The following is a 14,677-nucleotide window of genomic DNA, read 5'->3' on the forward strand; positions in this document are numbered from 1 at the left end:
GTTTATTTTCAGTTACCCTATTCTGATTTGGTTGGTAATAAATTAATTCATTTTCCTCATGATGGTAATGGCTGAGTGATCTCTCCTTGTCCTTATCTTGACTCACAATCTTTTTGTTGTATTTCCCACTCCCTGTCTAATCAAAGGGAATGACAGACTGCCTTTGGTGGGCTTCATGTTAAATATTGCATACATCAAGTAGATTTTCATTCTAAGTGCTACACAATAAAAACAAACTTAAAGGGATGTTTTCATCAGGGAAGTCATAAATATTTCTGTGCATTCCTTTTTATATATTAAGCATGTCACCAAAAATAATGAAGTATAATACACAAATTTTGTCTGCCTGAATTACACATATGAAATTCAAATCACTCATAGATTAATTCTATTGACAAACTTTTTCCACCAATCCCCCATCCAACAAACACATCTCTATTGGACAAATCATAACTAAGTAAGCAAAAACTTTAAGTATATTTTCAAAACCAGATGGACAGACTAGCAAAGTTTGATACTACAGAAAGATGTCCAAGTATTATTTTTTTAAACAAGTTCCCATTTCCATGAATTGCAGTGATTGTCCTGAAAATTAAACTTTTTTTTTCTCTAGTTTTTTTATTTGCTTGAAATTTGAGTGTGAAAAAAAAAAACCCACCCCTCTTCTCTCTCTGAAGTCAATACCAGTATCTGCTGTAATAGCAGCAGCTAACTTTGAAGGACGTTGAAAACATCAATACTCTCACAAAATCTAAGAGATATACAAAGCAAATTCAATTACTCTTATTTTAAAAGTAAAATCTGTTCTCTTCAGGAATGGTTAAAAAAAAAGTATTTTAACCAGCATATCAAAGACAGACATACATACCCAAAAAGACAAACCAGAAGAGGTAAATTATTACCTAAAGTAAATCCTTATGTAGCAACTAACAATGTTTGCATTTCTGTTCAGGTATTGTGATCAATTGTCACTCTGAACTAAAACCAAGGCTAAATGAAGCTCTGCCCCAGGTGATGTTGTTAACCATGAGATCCCATTCTCCTTAATATGGAAAAGTCTGTGAGCACATACGAACACATTTTTTCAGAAGTAGGTAATGGTTACTTGTTGGAGTATGCAAGATACATTCTTTGCCTGCTTTGTTGACACAATCAGATGCAAGCTAATTCTGGTGCCCAACATTTAAGGGCAACTGACAAAATTTTAAGAGAGCCTTAGTGTGGTTTTAACATTTGGCATCTCCCTCCACCATTTCTACATGACCTTTTACTGCACCAAGTACTTCTCTCTCTCAAGTGTTGATCTGTGAACAACACTGTGAACTCATCCCATAGAAAAAGCATGTTTCAATGAAAGCACATCTTGATTTATTTGACAGCTTGAAAAAAAGGAACAATAAGACGAAACAGAACAGACCCAGAAAAAAAAAAAAGTGAGCTGAGGGAGGTCCTGGCATTTGTTACGTAGCATTCACGAATTTAGAACAGGTAGGCTGAATGCCAGGAGAAAGGAGGTCAGTAAGACCATGTGACTGCTTAGTAATTAGACTTGCTCAATAGTGCAATTACACAAAAATATTAGTCCCTGATTGTTACATGACTGTTTAAACAGAAAAGTTAATTAAAAAGCACCTTGTGTTAAAGGTTGCTATTTACCAGATTTAACACACATTTGTTAATATAAACTGTAACTGGTGACCCTGCAGAATGACAATATCCTAACAAGAAACTAAACCTCCAGGTTTCTTGTATTTTTTCACCATTCTTCCTCATGTAGATCGTGTTAGTCATAGTTTGACAGAGAAGAGTTTTGCCCAGGCCACTAGGACAATAAGCACTTGGTGTCAATCAACTCAAATTAAGAAAGGACCACTGTAAATTCACACCAGGAGGTTAAATTTGACTCACCTTCCTAATGCTGAAGGGCTTCTGCTCCTAGTCTCAAATAAAATGTTTCTGACTACAACACCCTACTCAACAGGCATGTAAGAAACAATTTTGATCATGGTCATCAAGTGAAAATGAACATTAAATGTTTTTTCATTAATAAGTGCCAAATGAGACTGGTAAATAAAAAAACTGCATCAGAGATCTTGTGTATACTTACTGGGAATGTATGTGTCTGCATTGATTAAAAACATCTCATTAAAACCACTGGAACCTAAAGTGGATTCATACCAAACTAGTAACTGCCTATTTAAATAAAAAATTATTGAGAAGAACCTCAATAAACATACAGCTTTAGCAACCAGTTATTTTATAAAGCTAATGCACTTTTAAACTTGAAAAAAACCTGATGATTTCACAAAACCAGGCTATGCAGGCAGCAAGATTTCATACTCAAATCCATGTGCAGCATGTGCCTTGAGGGTATCTGAGTACCAGAAGATTGCTTGAAGTGCTTTGGACAGGGGAGCTGTAATCTACCCCAAACTCAATCCCTTTAACCAGCAACTAAACCCAGGCATTTTTCTTCAAATGCAAAATGCAGTGGAAGGACTAGCTGCCTTCTAAAACACTGATAAGTACACCAACCAGCAATACATCACACACATATGTACTCAAGGACTCTATTAGCTAATGATCATATTACACAGTCATTGTAGAACCAGGGCAATAGCACTGAAGACATGAACTTCCTTCTGCTAGAATCAAAGTTCACATTTGTCTCTCATTCACTAGCTCAGAGAATACAACCAAAAACTGTTCAGCATTTCAATTGCAGGGCATATTAGAGACCTATGAAGTATTCTTAAAACATGTTACTTCCTTAACACTTAGACTTGTGCCAGTTATCCACATTCTTTTAAAACTTAAGTAGCTGTTCACGTTTCACCCAAAAAACTAAGATCTCTGAGCTTCTTCAGTAAGTAAAAATGTTATTTAAAAAGTTATCCCTTCAAAACAAAAGCAATTTTAAAGTCCCTTATAAAATAAATGTACATCATGAATCTCGGATAAGGGAAGTATCTAACAGTTATTCATAAGTTATTTTATCAGTGAAAATGAAATAACCATCAAGTTAAAGTTTACAAAAGTATTTAGTATTTCTATCTCTTGAAAACAAGAACATTGTAAGGAAAACCTCTCAAAATCTGAAAAACAAAATAGAAACTGAAAACCTCCAAAGGTAAGTTAACCTGGTTGGTAAAGTATAAGCTAGGACACAAATTATTAAATCTGAAAGGAACAATCATTCAGGTAAATACAATTAAAACCTGAAGTTTCTAAACTTTGTCATTCTTCTATGACGCAGTGTTAAGATAAGTTTCATTGTGCTTGTTCCATAATTAGGCAACTTCTCAGCACTGTAGTCTGGGCAGACTAAGTTCACCAGCATTTCAAGTTCCTGACATTGGAGGGACAGATTATACACAAACTTTACTACATTATCAACAATTTTACAATGGTAACAATTTTCAGATTCCTAGTGATGTTTTAACTAATCCCATATGACAAGCATGCACAGAAGTCCTATTAACCTCTGCCTTATGGCACACATTTAGCATGCAAGTGTCAGTCACAAATCCACAGAAGTTCATTTTTATATCGGGTAGGAGAAATACAACTGGCTCGACGGTGCAGGAACAAATCACTTTCCCGAAAGGGATACTGCACACCGAGCCAGCCAGAGTTCAAGAAGCATTTAGACAACGCTCTCAGGCACACAGTGGGTTTCTTGGGGTTGTTCTATGCAGGGACTGGACTTCAAGATCGTCGTGGGTCACTTCCAACTCAGGGTATTTTGTGACATCCTTCTGTGCAGGAACGCTACTCTGAAAAAGTACTTCTGAGCTAAGCGAGCAGCTTCAGTTTCTCCAGGACGGAGGCGCCCTGGGGTTCCCGGCTGCCCAGAGTTCCTGAGATGGTGCAAGCCCTCCAGGCTGCTCCACACAGGGTTTTCCACCCGGCAGCAACCCCGCTCTGAGCTCCAGCGCTCGGGCACTGAACCGCCGCCCTCGGGAGCGAGAATAAGCGGGCCCCTCAGGGGGAAGCCACAGCCCGCCAGTCCGCATTTTGCCACGGGCTTCCCAGTTCCTTCTACCCCGTCCCTCCCACGTGCGCCGCGGGAGCCGCAGCCCGGGCCGGCGCCGGGCTGGATACGTAACACCGCCGGCCCGCGGGGAGGGCGAGCAGCCGAGGGAAGCCGGCGCTGGCGGCGGCCCAATCGGGCGCGGAGAGGAGGGGATGGCGGGGAGGCGGCGTGACCGAATACATAACGTGGGGATTAGGGCCCCCGCAGCGCCCCGCACTCACCGCCACCTGTTGATGCCCACGTTGGAGGAGCCGGCGAACCAGGGGTCCAGGATGTAGACGCATCGCACCGTGTCGGCGCCCTGGATGCATTCCCGCAGCGCCGGGTTGTCGTGGAGCCGCAGCCCCTTGCGGAACCAGTGTACGGCGTTCACCCCCATGCCGGGTGCGGACGCTCAGCGGGAACCGCCGCCGCCAGCGGGGCCGTTCATGGCCCGGCGCCGCCGGGCGAGCACGGACAGGGCGGCGGGGCGGCCCGCGGGGCCTCGCTGCGGACGGCTCTAGGATCCGGCGGACACAGCGGGAGCGGCCGCCCGGCGGGGACGCATCACCCCGCGGAGCCCCCGCGCCGGGGAGAGCAGGGACGAAAGGTGGGAGCGCTGGGTCCGGCGGTGACTGCGGAGCGGTGACGGCGCCCTGCCCGCGGAAAACGCTGTCCGTACAGCTGCCACCTCCTCGCCTCTCGCCCTGTGACTGCGCGGGGCTGCACCGGCCTCTCCGCCCCGCCCCCCGCCGCCCATTGGCCGGCGCCGTTCCCACGTGACCGCGGGCCCTCACGTTTCTGAGGTGTGTTCGCTACCGGCGGCGCGCGGGGAAAGGGAGTCTCGACCGGGCGGTTGCGTGCCCGCGGCTGAGAGGGAAGCGTCCGGGGCGCCTGCGACCCCGACGGGAATCCCACCCGTCGGGGCAGCCCGGGGCCGGCGGGCCGCGGCGGGGCGGGCAGGCGGGGGGCAGGGCCCGGCTCTTCGCCACCCCCCTCCGCGCTCGGCTCGGCGCGGCGGGACCCGGATGAGCACGGGGCCGCGAGGCGGCTCTTGGCGACACCGCTTCCGCCGGGAGGCGCAGGCGCGCGCGCGTCCCCGAGCCTGTTATGTATCGCGGCCCGCGCGCGCCCGCGCCGCCCCCGGGCCGTGCCCCCCCCCCCCCCCCCCGGTCCCACCGCGCGCAGCCCCATCCGCGGGAAACGGGCGGGGCGCTTATATAAGCGTGTGCGTAGGGAGCGCCTACTGGGCTAGCGGAGCTCCGGAGGCCCCTTCCGACCCTGACGATTCTGTGACGCGGGCCGAGGGCTCGTTGCTGCCCGGTGCCGTCGGGACAAGAGAGAGTGACTCGGCCGTGCGGCGGCGCCGCACCCAAATAGGCTTTCAAGCAGCAGAACGAGTTAAAATGGTCCCTCTTGGAGCACCGTTAGTAAAGTCATTAGTAGGTGGTGAATTTCTCACGCCTGTTAATTACAGAGTTGAAACCGCTGTCTGCAGCAAACACGGCGGGTTTCCCTGGACCTGCTCCTTGGTTACAGTGCGCACGGCCAACAGCCGACGGAGGCATCGCACTGACTGGACTCAGTACAACCCTTTGGAGCCGTAGCAGGGCAGCTCTAGATGCAGATCTGAAAATAAACCTCCACCTGTGGATTGCAGCTCAAATCTACAGCTTCACGGACAAGCGCATAGCAAGCGCAAGAATGGTCTCATTAGAAATAATGTCTCAAGTAAAAGGCAGAGGACCCAAATCAGCAGTACAGCTCTTTCTTTAATTTCAAGAATTCCAGACAGTACTTTAAGAACTGTCATTTTTCTTTCTCTTAAAGTATTTTTTCTGCTAAGATCCACAGAAAGTAAAAGTCAACAAGAGATGTGTGCATCATGTTTCCCTTTGTGCTTGTCTTTCCTCACTTTGAATGACCTAATAAACAGTAATAGAATCACAGAATCATTTAGGTTGGAAAAGACCTCCAAGGCCAACTTTTCACTGACCACCACCATCTCAGCTAGGCCATGGCACTGGGTGCCACGTCCAGGTGTTTCTTGAACACCTCCAGGGATGGTGACTCCATTACCTCCCTAGGCAGCTCATTCCAATGTTTAACAACCCTGTTGGTGAAAAAATTCCTCCTGATGTCCAACCTGAACCTCCCCTTGTCCAGCTTGAGGCTCTGTCCTCTTGTCCTGTCACAGCTTGCCTGGCAGTTGAGGCCCCACCTGTCACTGACAATCAAGGTATGCAAAGGGCCCAGCCATGATTAGAATCCCTTTCTGCTTCGTCTTACACAAAATTTCTTTTTAAAAGGTGTAGCGGGTGGAGACTGAACAGCTTTTGAGCACTGACTTTAACAACAGCATAAATTATGATGAGTTTCTCAATATCACTTCGTTGTATGTAGAAAATCGTATTCCACAGCTCATCATTCTGATCCAAAAAGAACATATGGGATCCTTGCTGCAACTCAGAGCTGGAGTAGTGGGGTCATTGTAAAGTCAAACATTGCTTTCTCAATTAATACAAAGTACATTCTTATTTAGTTTTTTATTATCATTATATGCCAAATATTCGGTAATTAATTTTGAAATAAATAAAAAACAAAAAGGAATTCAGTAGTTAATGACCACTGTCCATCAAACTCTTTTGAATTCTATAATTTTTGAACACAGTGAATAAGTAGATTCCTTATTTTCAAGGAAAGTCACTTCACAACATAGTTTTTATTTCAAACATTTAAACTGCTTTTTCATACTCATTATGTGTCCTGCTAGCTCCCCACAAGGCTGCCACACTGAAAATAGCTCTGAATAAAGTTCCATCATCAACCAATCTGCTTGCTTGGGAATACCGAGGTGGAAATAGCCCTTCCTCACTGGATCTTATGGTTTCATAAACAAATTGCAGTAATGAAAACCATCAGTCTTTAAGCTGTTTGTTGCTACAGGCTAAATAACAATTGCAGTATATCATTAGCATATTATTATGTCAAAGCACTCTTTGGGTCTCTATCTGGCCATGCCTTCTATGTGAGACAGTTTGTTCTTGACTCAGAAGTGAAAGAAAGAACATATTAATGTATAATTAATATTGTATTAGGAGATATTAATATATAATAGATGCAGGCTATATTAATTAAAATGTCAGATCTCAAGGGAAGAGCCACTCCAACTTAGTTGAAATAGAAAATAGAATGGCAGTTAATCAAGAAACTCACACAAGTAAACCTCTCTACAGTGTTCTCATGTGAATAACTTTTTTAAACAATATTGCTAATTTAGCCCAGACTGTGATTACAAAAATGAAGAGAGTGGGGAGAAGATAGAAGGGAAAAAAGATAACATTAAGGCATGAAGTGAAAAAAACATAAAGAAGCAAGTGTACAGTACATTTTGTGTTACAAATTAGAAGCTAATTTAGATGGATGTTTTTAACATCATTGTGTGCATTATATTCACAGACTTTGTTAACTGTTCTAGGAACAGCAGTTATTTAGGAGACCAAGCCTGAACCCTGTTCCTAGACCAAAGTTTATTTCTATAGCATTTCTCTTCTTCATTAGCTCTTTTTCACAGACCCAATAGAGACTACTGAACATGTAGCTGATAAAAGAAGGGTTCACAGAGACAACAATAGTGATTTTCACTCTCTGAAAGATGTGATTGTATAGACTTGGAGTTAGTTGAAAAATCCCAACACCTCTAGTATAATATTTCTAGTCTAGAAATCATTTATGTGACTGCTGATTTGTTACTCTAGCTGAAAAAGATAAGTAGATATGACTAAAAAAATAAGATAGAGGAAGATGGTTCTCACCATCACAACTCAATGAACTTCTGATAAGCCACCAGCAAAACAATATAAGACCAATGACTAGATGTGACTTTCATTATGTAATAAGGCAGTGGTCATATGAAGAAAATACACTGGTGTAAGGCAAGCCTCCCATCATGATGTCGGTGTTACCGAATCAAAAGGATCATCTGCTTCCCGTCAGAGCAAAGGCACTCAAGTATGTTCCGTCCTTTGCTATTATATTACTTAGAAATTATTATTAAAATATTTTTTTTCCTATCCACCCCACTATTTCTCTCTGCAAGCTGTTATACTCCAACGGCCTTTCACTTTCTTACTGCCGGCCAAGCCTGCTTTGGCAAGCAGCGGAGGCTCGGCCGGTTCCGCACCGGCCGAGCCCGGGCCGGGTCCCGCTGCAGGACGGCCATGTCCTCCTGCCCTGCGGCTCAGCCCGCGCCCCTCCCCTGCCGGCACCCGGTACGTGCCAGCGCTCCCCGTGCGGCGGCGGCGGCGGTGCGGCCCGGCGGCGGCGGCGAGGCCGGTGAGCACGGCCGAGGGCGGCGGGGCTCGGGCCGCTCTCCGGCAGGCCCGGCCCCGGGGCATGGGGGGGTGAAGAGGCCAGCCGGCGTTCCGCTCGTCCCGCTCCGAGCGCCGGCGCGGCGCTGAGGGTGGGCGGGCGGCGTGCGGGGGGAGAAGCCCGCGGTTCCGAGGGAAGCGAGGCGGGGGAGGGACCCCCGGGCACGGGGACCCCGCGTCGGCCGCCGGTGTCGGCGGCAGGAGCGGCGCGAAGCAGCTGCGGGGCGGGGATGGGCCTGCAGCCGCTGCTCCCGTGCTGGCTGCCGGAGAACGTTCACCTCCTCCCTCTCCGCCCCCAAGCGGGGTCCGAAGGGTGGGAAAGGGACGGCCCAGGTGGCCGGGCCGTGGGAGCGGGTTGTGCTGGAGACCCGGGTTTTGTCTGTGCTGAAAGCACCACCACTTAATGACCAGTGGTTTAAATAGTGCGGCGCGTCCTTAAGCACTTTGCAAATGTCTCCTTTCCTAAATATAAGAAAAAGCTTTGTTCCCATGAGGAAGTTGAGCAGTGAAACAGGTAACTCACAGAGGCCGCTGGGCTCCATCCATGGAGGTTTTAAAGGCCTGACTGGACAAAGCAGCCTGGATCTTGCAGACCCTGCTTTGAGCTCTTAAGTCCCTTCAAACCTGGATTACTGTAGGATCCTCTCTATTTTTTTTTTTCTAGTAAGTTTTATGTTGGTCCAGCATGTATTTTATAATAATTTACCTAATTTCCACCACTAATGCAAAGCAGGGATTCATTTTTTGTTAGTGCATGAGTGTGAACATTTACTGTGCATTAATCTACAAAACTGCAACCTCTCACCACCACAGATTCCTTCACAAACCGTTCAAATCTTGTCTACACTGCTCTCTTCTAGGTAGATACAGACTCTTCTTGGTTCACTCAAAGTTCAATCTAGGCATTCAGTAGTTTTATTTAATTCTTTATAGCCTACTAAGTTTCCTGTTATGAGAATGGTAGTGGTCAGCAGTCATACCGTTGCTCTCTTTACTGAAAGATTTTGTGAACAGTCCAGCAGGAGTATAAGTTTGGGTTTGCTAATTTTCAAAAAGTGATATTTGAGTCTCAAAACACACATTCAGAAATTCACATGAGGGATAAATCAACCAGTTGATCATTGTATCTACTTTCTATAGATGATTTACATAGAAGTCTCATCAAATAATGAAACTTCCAGCACCCCATTACTCTATATATTCAGGTCTCTGCAAGTGTGCTAGCAAGCAGGATCACAGGTAACTGACATTCGGTCACTTCCTTATTGCTGTTCTAACACTTGGTGGTGAGAGGGTGCTGTTGGCAGCGAGAGCAAGCATCTTATCTGAGCTGGCTGGGTTTTTTCCTTAATCTCTCAACTGCTTTACAATCCCCACAGCAATCTAGTTATGTGAAAAGTTACAGTGGGGTCTTGCACATTAGAACATGTATTAGATCCAACAAGAGCTTTGAGAGAACTCTGAATTCTTGAAAGCAGTTACATACCTGAAATGTGAATACTGTCATCTATGGACTTGGAAATCTATCAAGTCATAACTCATATCTTGGTTTCTATAGAACACCATGACATTCAAATTCATTCATGTTATTTCGCATGTTTTATTTTGCATAGGGGTTTTTTACAAGGGCTCCTAAATATCCCTGTCAAATGAGTTTTGGTAAATAAACTTTTCCTTTCTTTTACAGTATTCTGTGTTTCTGATGATTCTCGCTAACAACAGGGAAAAACTGACTATGATCCCAGGCATTTTTCGAAAATGTAAAGTTTCTTTTATGTGAATGTAATAACCATTCCCATGTCAGATTTCAGAAGAGCACAATTTACTATCTCAGAGTATTTTTGAAGCTCTGTAATAGTAAAAATCACAGTATTTTAAGGGATTGCATTACTCACAAGGCAATTATGTTTAACAGCATGATTACACATTTAAGTAAAAGTAAGTCATGTTTATTTTTCCAGTTTGTACTTTGGAAATATTATTTGACATCCCAAACTATTTTAACAACACTTCACTTTGCTGGCTGCTTCTAGCTAAGCTGAAGCATTAATGAAGAAAACCCTGATCCTTCAGAGATTTGCTTATTCTAACTGGACCCACTAAACTCAGTAAAACTACTCAGAGTGCTCAGACACAGGCAGTTGTGTCACTCCTGTGGAGGAGAGGTTTAGTTTGCAGTCACTTTTTCAGGACATGGAAAGGTCAGCACAGAAAACATCTGTGACTTACCTACACTTCCAGTGCTTCCAATGCTTTTAGGGTTACTGGGGAAAATCACTTGTTCTGTTGTGGGGCTTGGGACAGCATTTCTGAAGTCACAAGGTATATGAAGACAAAATCATCAGCCTTGGGGTTCTGACACAAGCAGTGCATTAGGCAATTGGTTTTGCCTTAGACGTGTGAAATAACACTAAAGAACAAGTTATCAATAAACAGCTTCTGTTAATAAGTGTGCATATAGGAAATGACATCATATTCTATTTGTTTATGATGTAATAACATAATAATAGTCCATCTCAGAAGCAGGAAAAAAACAATGTAAAAACAAAGGTACACTCTCTTGAGACAAAGGATTTACCTCTGGAAAATATGTAACCTTACCTGGCAGCTAGAAAGAGAATCTACCACTAAAGTTTTCTAAACAAACCACATATTTTCTTAAACAGTGGGCTGTAAGGAAGATTCTAGGGCTCTTGTACAGCTGTACAATAGGTACGTTGGTCTGTTATGTAGAACATTGTACTGCATGGTCATAACAGTACTTTCTCTCCTAAAAAAAACAAAACCAACCAACCCACCCAACCAAAAAAAGAAAAAAAAAACAAAAAAAAACAAAACAACCAAACAAAACCCACAAAAAAACCCCCTCCTCCTCCCAAAAAACCAACAAAAAAGCCCAGCCAAAAGTAATTTAACAATGCTCAGGTTGGTACTTTTTGAAGCATGCTATACTTAGGAAGAGGTGAAAGCAGCTGTCCAAATGTTCTCATTTTTGGTTTGAGCAGTTTTAAGCATATTACCAGCAGCAGCTATTTGCAGGAGTACTGCAGAGATCAGCAGTTCTCCCTTCCACAGTCAGTAGTTCCAAAGGGTTGTTATGAAAACACCCCCCAGGAAGTTAAAGATACACTTAATGATATCTTTCTTTGACTGCTGTGGCTCCTTTGCCCCTGCAGAGCAGGTGACAGTGCATGTGGTATTGGTGATAACTGGGCAGCCAGTTTGAGCAAAGGTGAGGTGTGGGGTTGGCCCTGTGGACTCCAGCACAGCCACACACCTATTCCACAAGGACTCTGCCTACAGAAGAGACCTGGAGACCTGGAGGCAGAAGTAAGGCATTGGTGCAAGCAGCAGCTGTAGCAAAGTAGGTGTCAGAAGAGGTAGGTGAAGGCCTGGAAATGTTACTGTGTACTTGCTTCCTCCTCTAAAATACCAGGGTGGTTATTCAAACGCAATTAACACAATCAGCTGCAGAAAAACACTTACATAAAGGTTCCTATGATTTTTTTTCCTCCCTTAATTATATAAAGAATGATTTCAAAATGAAATTATACTGCAAACTGCTGCTGAAGCAGCCCTGCGTGGTAGGTCTCTGACACATGAAAGAACAACTCACACTCCAAATAATGCTTGAGAAGTTAAAGCAAATACATTCATAAGAACTAAGAGATTTAAGTTGCCATTTTTGTCCATTTAGTGGGATTGCTGTCAAATGAAATTGCATGAATAATTTTTCTCATACAGTGTGAACGATCTGTAATGCTGTCACAATGTTAGCTGCAAGAAATGGCCGACAGTTTGGAGCTTGTATGACTGCAAACACTGATATGGGCAGAGCACTGCCCTACATCAGGTCTGTATCCATCAGAACATTAACCTTTCTGTGTATATCCATCAGAACATTAACCTTTCAAAAATGGTCTTTCCCCCTGCTTCCATATGAAGGCTGGATTTTGCACTAATAACAAAAACCACTCTGGAGAGCAATTTCTTACACCAGTTATGTCTAAACATCAATGATTCTGACCATTAACTTGTTCCTTAAATGTGTTTTCTTACAGTTGTTGTGTCTCCACAGGACTGACTTCCATGATGCTGAGAGGAGTTGCTCATGGTGCAAAAGAAACATTCACTCTTCTGTTGACAAGATCTCCGAGCTCTAACACGGGACTAAAGTTTTCATCAGCATGGCCTGACGTAGCAAACAGAAGCTTCCTAATACATTCCAATTACACAACTGATACCAAGTCAAGAGAGGAAAATAAAAAAACCCTCGAGAATCTCTACAGTTTGTCAGTTGACATCACGAAGATACGCAGACTGAAGGAATGGGTCCTTCTCCAGGACGTGGCCTATGTTAAAGAAATTGCTGGCATCTTACAGGAAATGGGAGCAGATGAGACCACTGTAGCCAGCATTATAGAACGCTGCCCCGAGGCAATTCTCCACACCCCAGCAGAGATAAACTCTCAAAGAGCTTTATGGCAATTAGTATGCCAGAATGAAAAACAGATGATTAAATTAATAGAGCAATTTCCAGAGTCTTTTTTTACTACTGAGTATCAGCAGAACCAGAAGGCAAACATACTGTTTTTTCAAGAGCTGGGACTTAAGAATAATATAATCACCAGGTTCTTGACAAGTGCACCCAATATTTTCTACAACCCTGTTGAGAAAAACAAAAACGTGATAGAGACATTACAAAGAAATTATTTAAATTTAGGGGGCTCTGAAGCAAATATGAAGATCTGGATACTAAAGCTATTGAGCCAAAATCCATTTATTTTATTAAATACTTCCACTGCAATCCAGGAGAACTTGGAATTTCTCCAAAAGAATTATTTCACTGACCAGGAAGTTCTACAGCTGCTGTCCAAACTTAAAGGCTTCATTTTTCAACTTAATTCTACCACTATGCAGAAGAGTATGCTTTTCTCCAAAAACATCTTCAAGTGCAGTGATCAAGAACTAAAACAACTAGTGCTGAAATGCCCAGCCCTTCTCTACTATTCTGTCACAGTTTTGGAAGAAAGACTTGAAGGACTACTGAAGGAAGGAATTTCTATAGCACAGATAAGAGAGACACCAATGGTGCTGGAATTGACAACACAAATTGTTCAGTATCGAATTAAAAAGCTCTCTGCGTTAGGATATGATATAAAGAGTGGAAATCTAGAAAGCTTGAATGGTACTAAAAAAGATTTTGAAGTCACTTATGGTAAGATACAATCAAAGAAGGAGAGACCAATTTTTAATCCTGTTGCTCCTCTACACGTTGAAGATTAATATGAATGCTGTACTTCAAGTTATGCAAAAGCAAATTAAAAGGCAAGTTGATTATTTGAGAAGAGATGGAGCAAAAGCAATCTTAATCAAGACTGTAGTCTTATACTATACTTTGTTCAGGAGGGGGTCTTAGGTACAACTTCATAATACAATCACAGTATTGTAATACTTTAAAATATCATCATAAAAGTTACAGTTATGATAAAGGTTGCCTTTTCTAAGAGTACGTCAGATGTGACATTTTCTTACCTGACAGGGCATTAACTGCCTTAGATTTTCAGCTCTGTCACTGCACAGTCCAGCCTGTGGTAGTGATTAGCACAATTTTTATCTGAGGAAGACAAAAGGAAGATTATTTTTCCAGCGGTGTTCATCAATCGGCTGGTTTGCTGTCTTCAGGAAACGCCCTTGGAGTTCTTTTCCTTATTGCTGAAGTAGCTCTAGCTCCTGGATCCTGACCTGCAACAGACTTGATTTATTGGACAGCAAAGCCCTGCCCTAAGAACAGGGGCTGGACATAATATTTTTTTATTAACTGAGACCCTAGTATCTTTGTGTACAAACCATAATGCAAAGAAACTATAAGATGATAACATTTATATTTCTGAGACTTCAAAATTTACTTATTTTTTCAAATGGTGTGGGAGAGAAAGAAATACATTTATTGCTATTGTATAGTTCTTAATCTCTTCTAGCAAGGTTTGGCAACAAGAAAGATTAAGGAGAGACTCAAGTCTCAAATGATGGTAGGAGAAAAGAGAAAGTTATGCTTTTCTATTAGGTGCAACAAAACTCTAGTCTGTAAACCACTGGTGATTAAACATGACTACCAGATTTGCAAACAGCTGCAACAGTTTCTAAATATACGGGTGACACTGCTTCTAAGATAACACCATATGACAATTGGTGACAAGTGCTGACTTTCAAAATAGACAGCGTTTAAGTTCTCAGGGGATTTGATTTCTTCTCATTTATGGGCTGTGAATGATAATATAAAACAGTAGCA

The 14,677-nt window shown here is 43.3% G+C and overlaps 2 protein-coding genes across 2 annotated transcripts in view; one reads left to right on the forward strand and one right to left on the reverse strand.

Moving 5' to 3' along the window:
• CRY1 (cryptochrome circadian regulator 1) overlaps positions 1-4,954 on the reverse strand; it is a 39,926-nt gene extending 34,972 nt beyond the window's left edge. The window contains exon 1 of the mRNA XM_036400416.2: positions 4,258-4,954. Coding sequence (XP_036256309.1) covers positions 4,258-4,415 — 158 coding nt within the window. The 5' untranslated portion in view covers positions 4,416-4,954. The remainder of the gene's footprint in view (positions 1-4,257) is intronic.
• A 1,063-nt stretch (positions 4,955-6,017) lies between these two features.
• Positions 6,018-14,513, forward strand: MTERF2 (mitochondrial transcription termination factor 2). Its single transcript, XM_036401179.2, has 3 exons — positions 6,018-6,258; positions 8,159-8,350; positions 12,464-14,513. The coding sequence occupies exons 1-3, from the start codon at positions 6,033-6,035 to the stop codon at positions 13,669-13,671; spliced, it is 1,626 nt and encodes a 541-aa protein (XP_036257072.1). The 5' UTR covers positions 6,018-6,032; the 3' UTR covers positions 13,672-14,513.
• Positions 14,514-14,677: the final 164 nt, after the last annotated feature.

This window comes from Molothrus ater, chromosome 5 (assembly GCF_012460135.2).
Source record: "Molothrus ater isolate BHLD 08-10-18 breed brown headed cowbird chromosome 5, BPBGC_Mater_1.1, whole genome shotgun sequence".
Taxonomy (NCBI): domain Eukaryota; kingdom Metazoa; phylum Chordata; class Aves; order Passeriformes; family Icteridae; genus Molothrus; species Molothrus ater.

Coding starts and splice junctions, on each gene's coding strand:
- MTERF2 (XM_036401179.2), top strand. CDS start 6,033: ATGGCACTGGGTGCCACGTCCAGGTGTTTCTTGAACACCTCCAGGGAT. Junction 6,259..8,158: donor GTCACTGACAATCAAGGTAT/GCAAAGGGCCCA, acceptor CTGCCGGCCAAG/CCTGCTTTGGCAAGCAGCGG. Junction 8,351..12,463: donor CGGCGGCGGCGGCGAGGCCG/GTGAGCACGGCC, acceptor GTGTCTCCACAG/GACTGACTTCCATGATGCTG.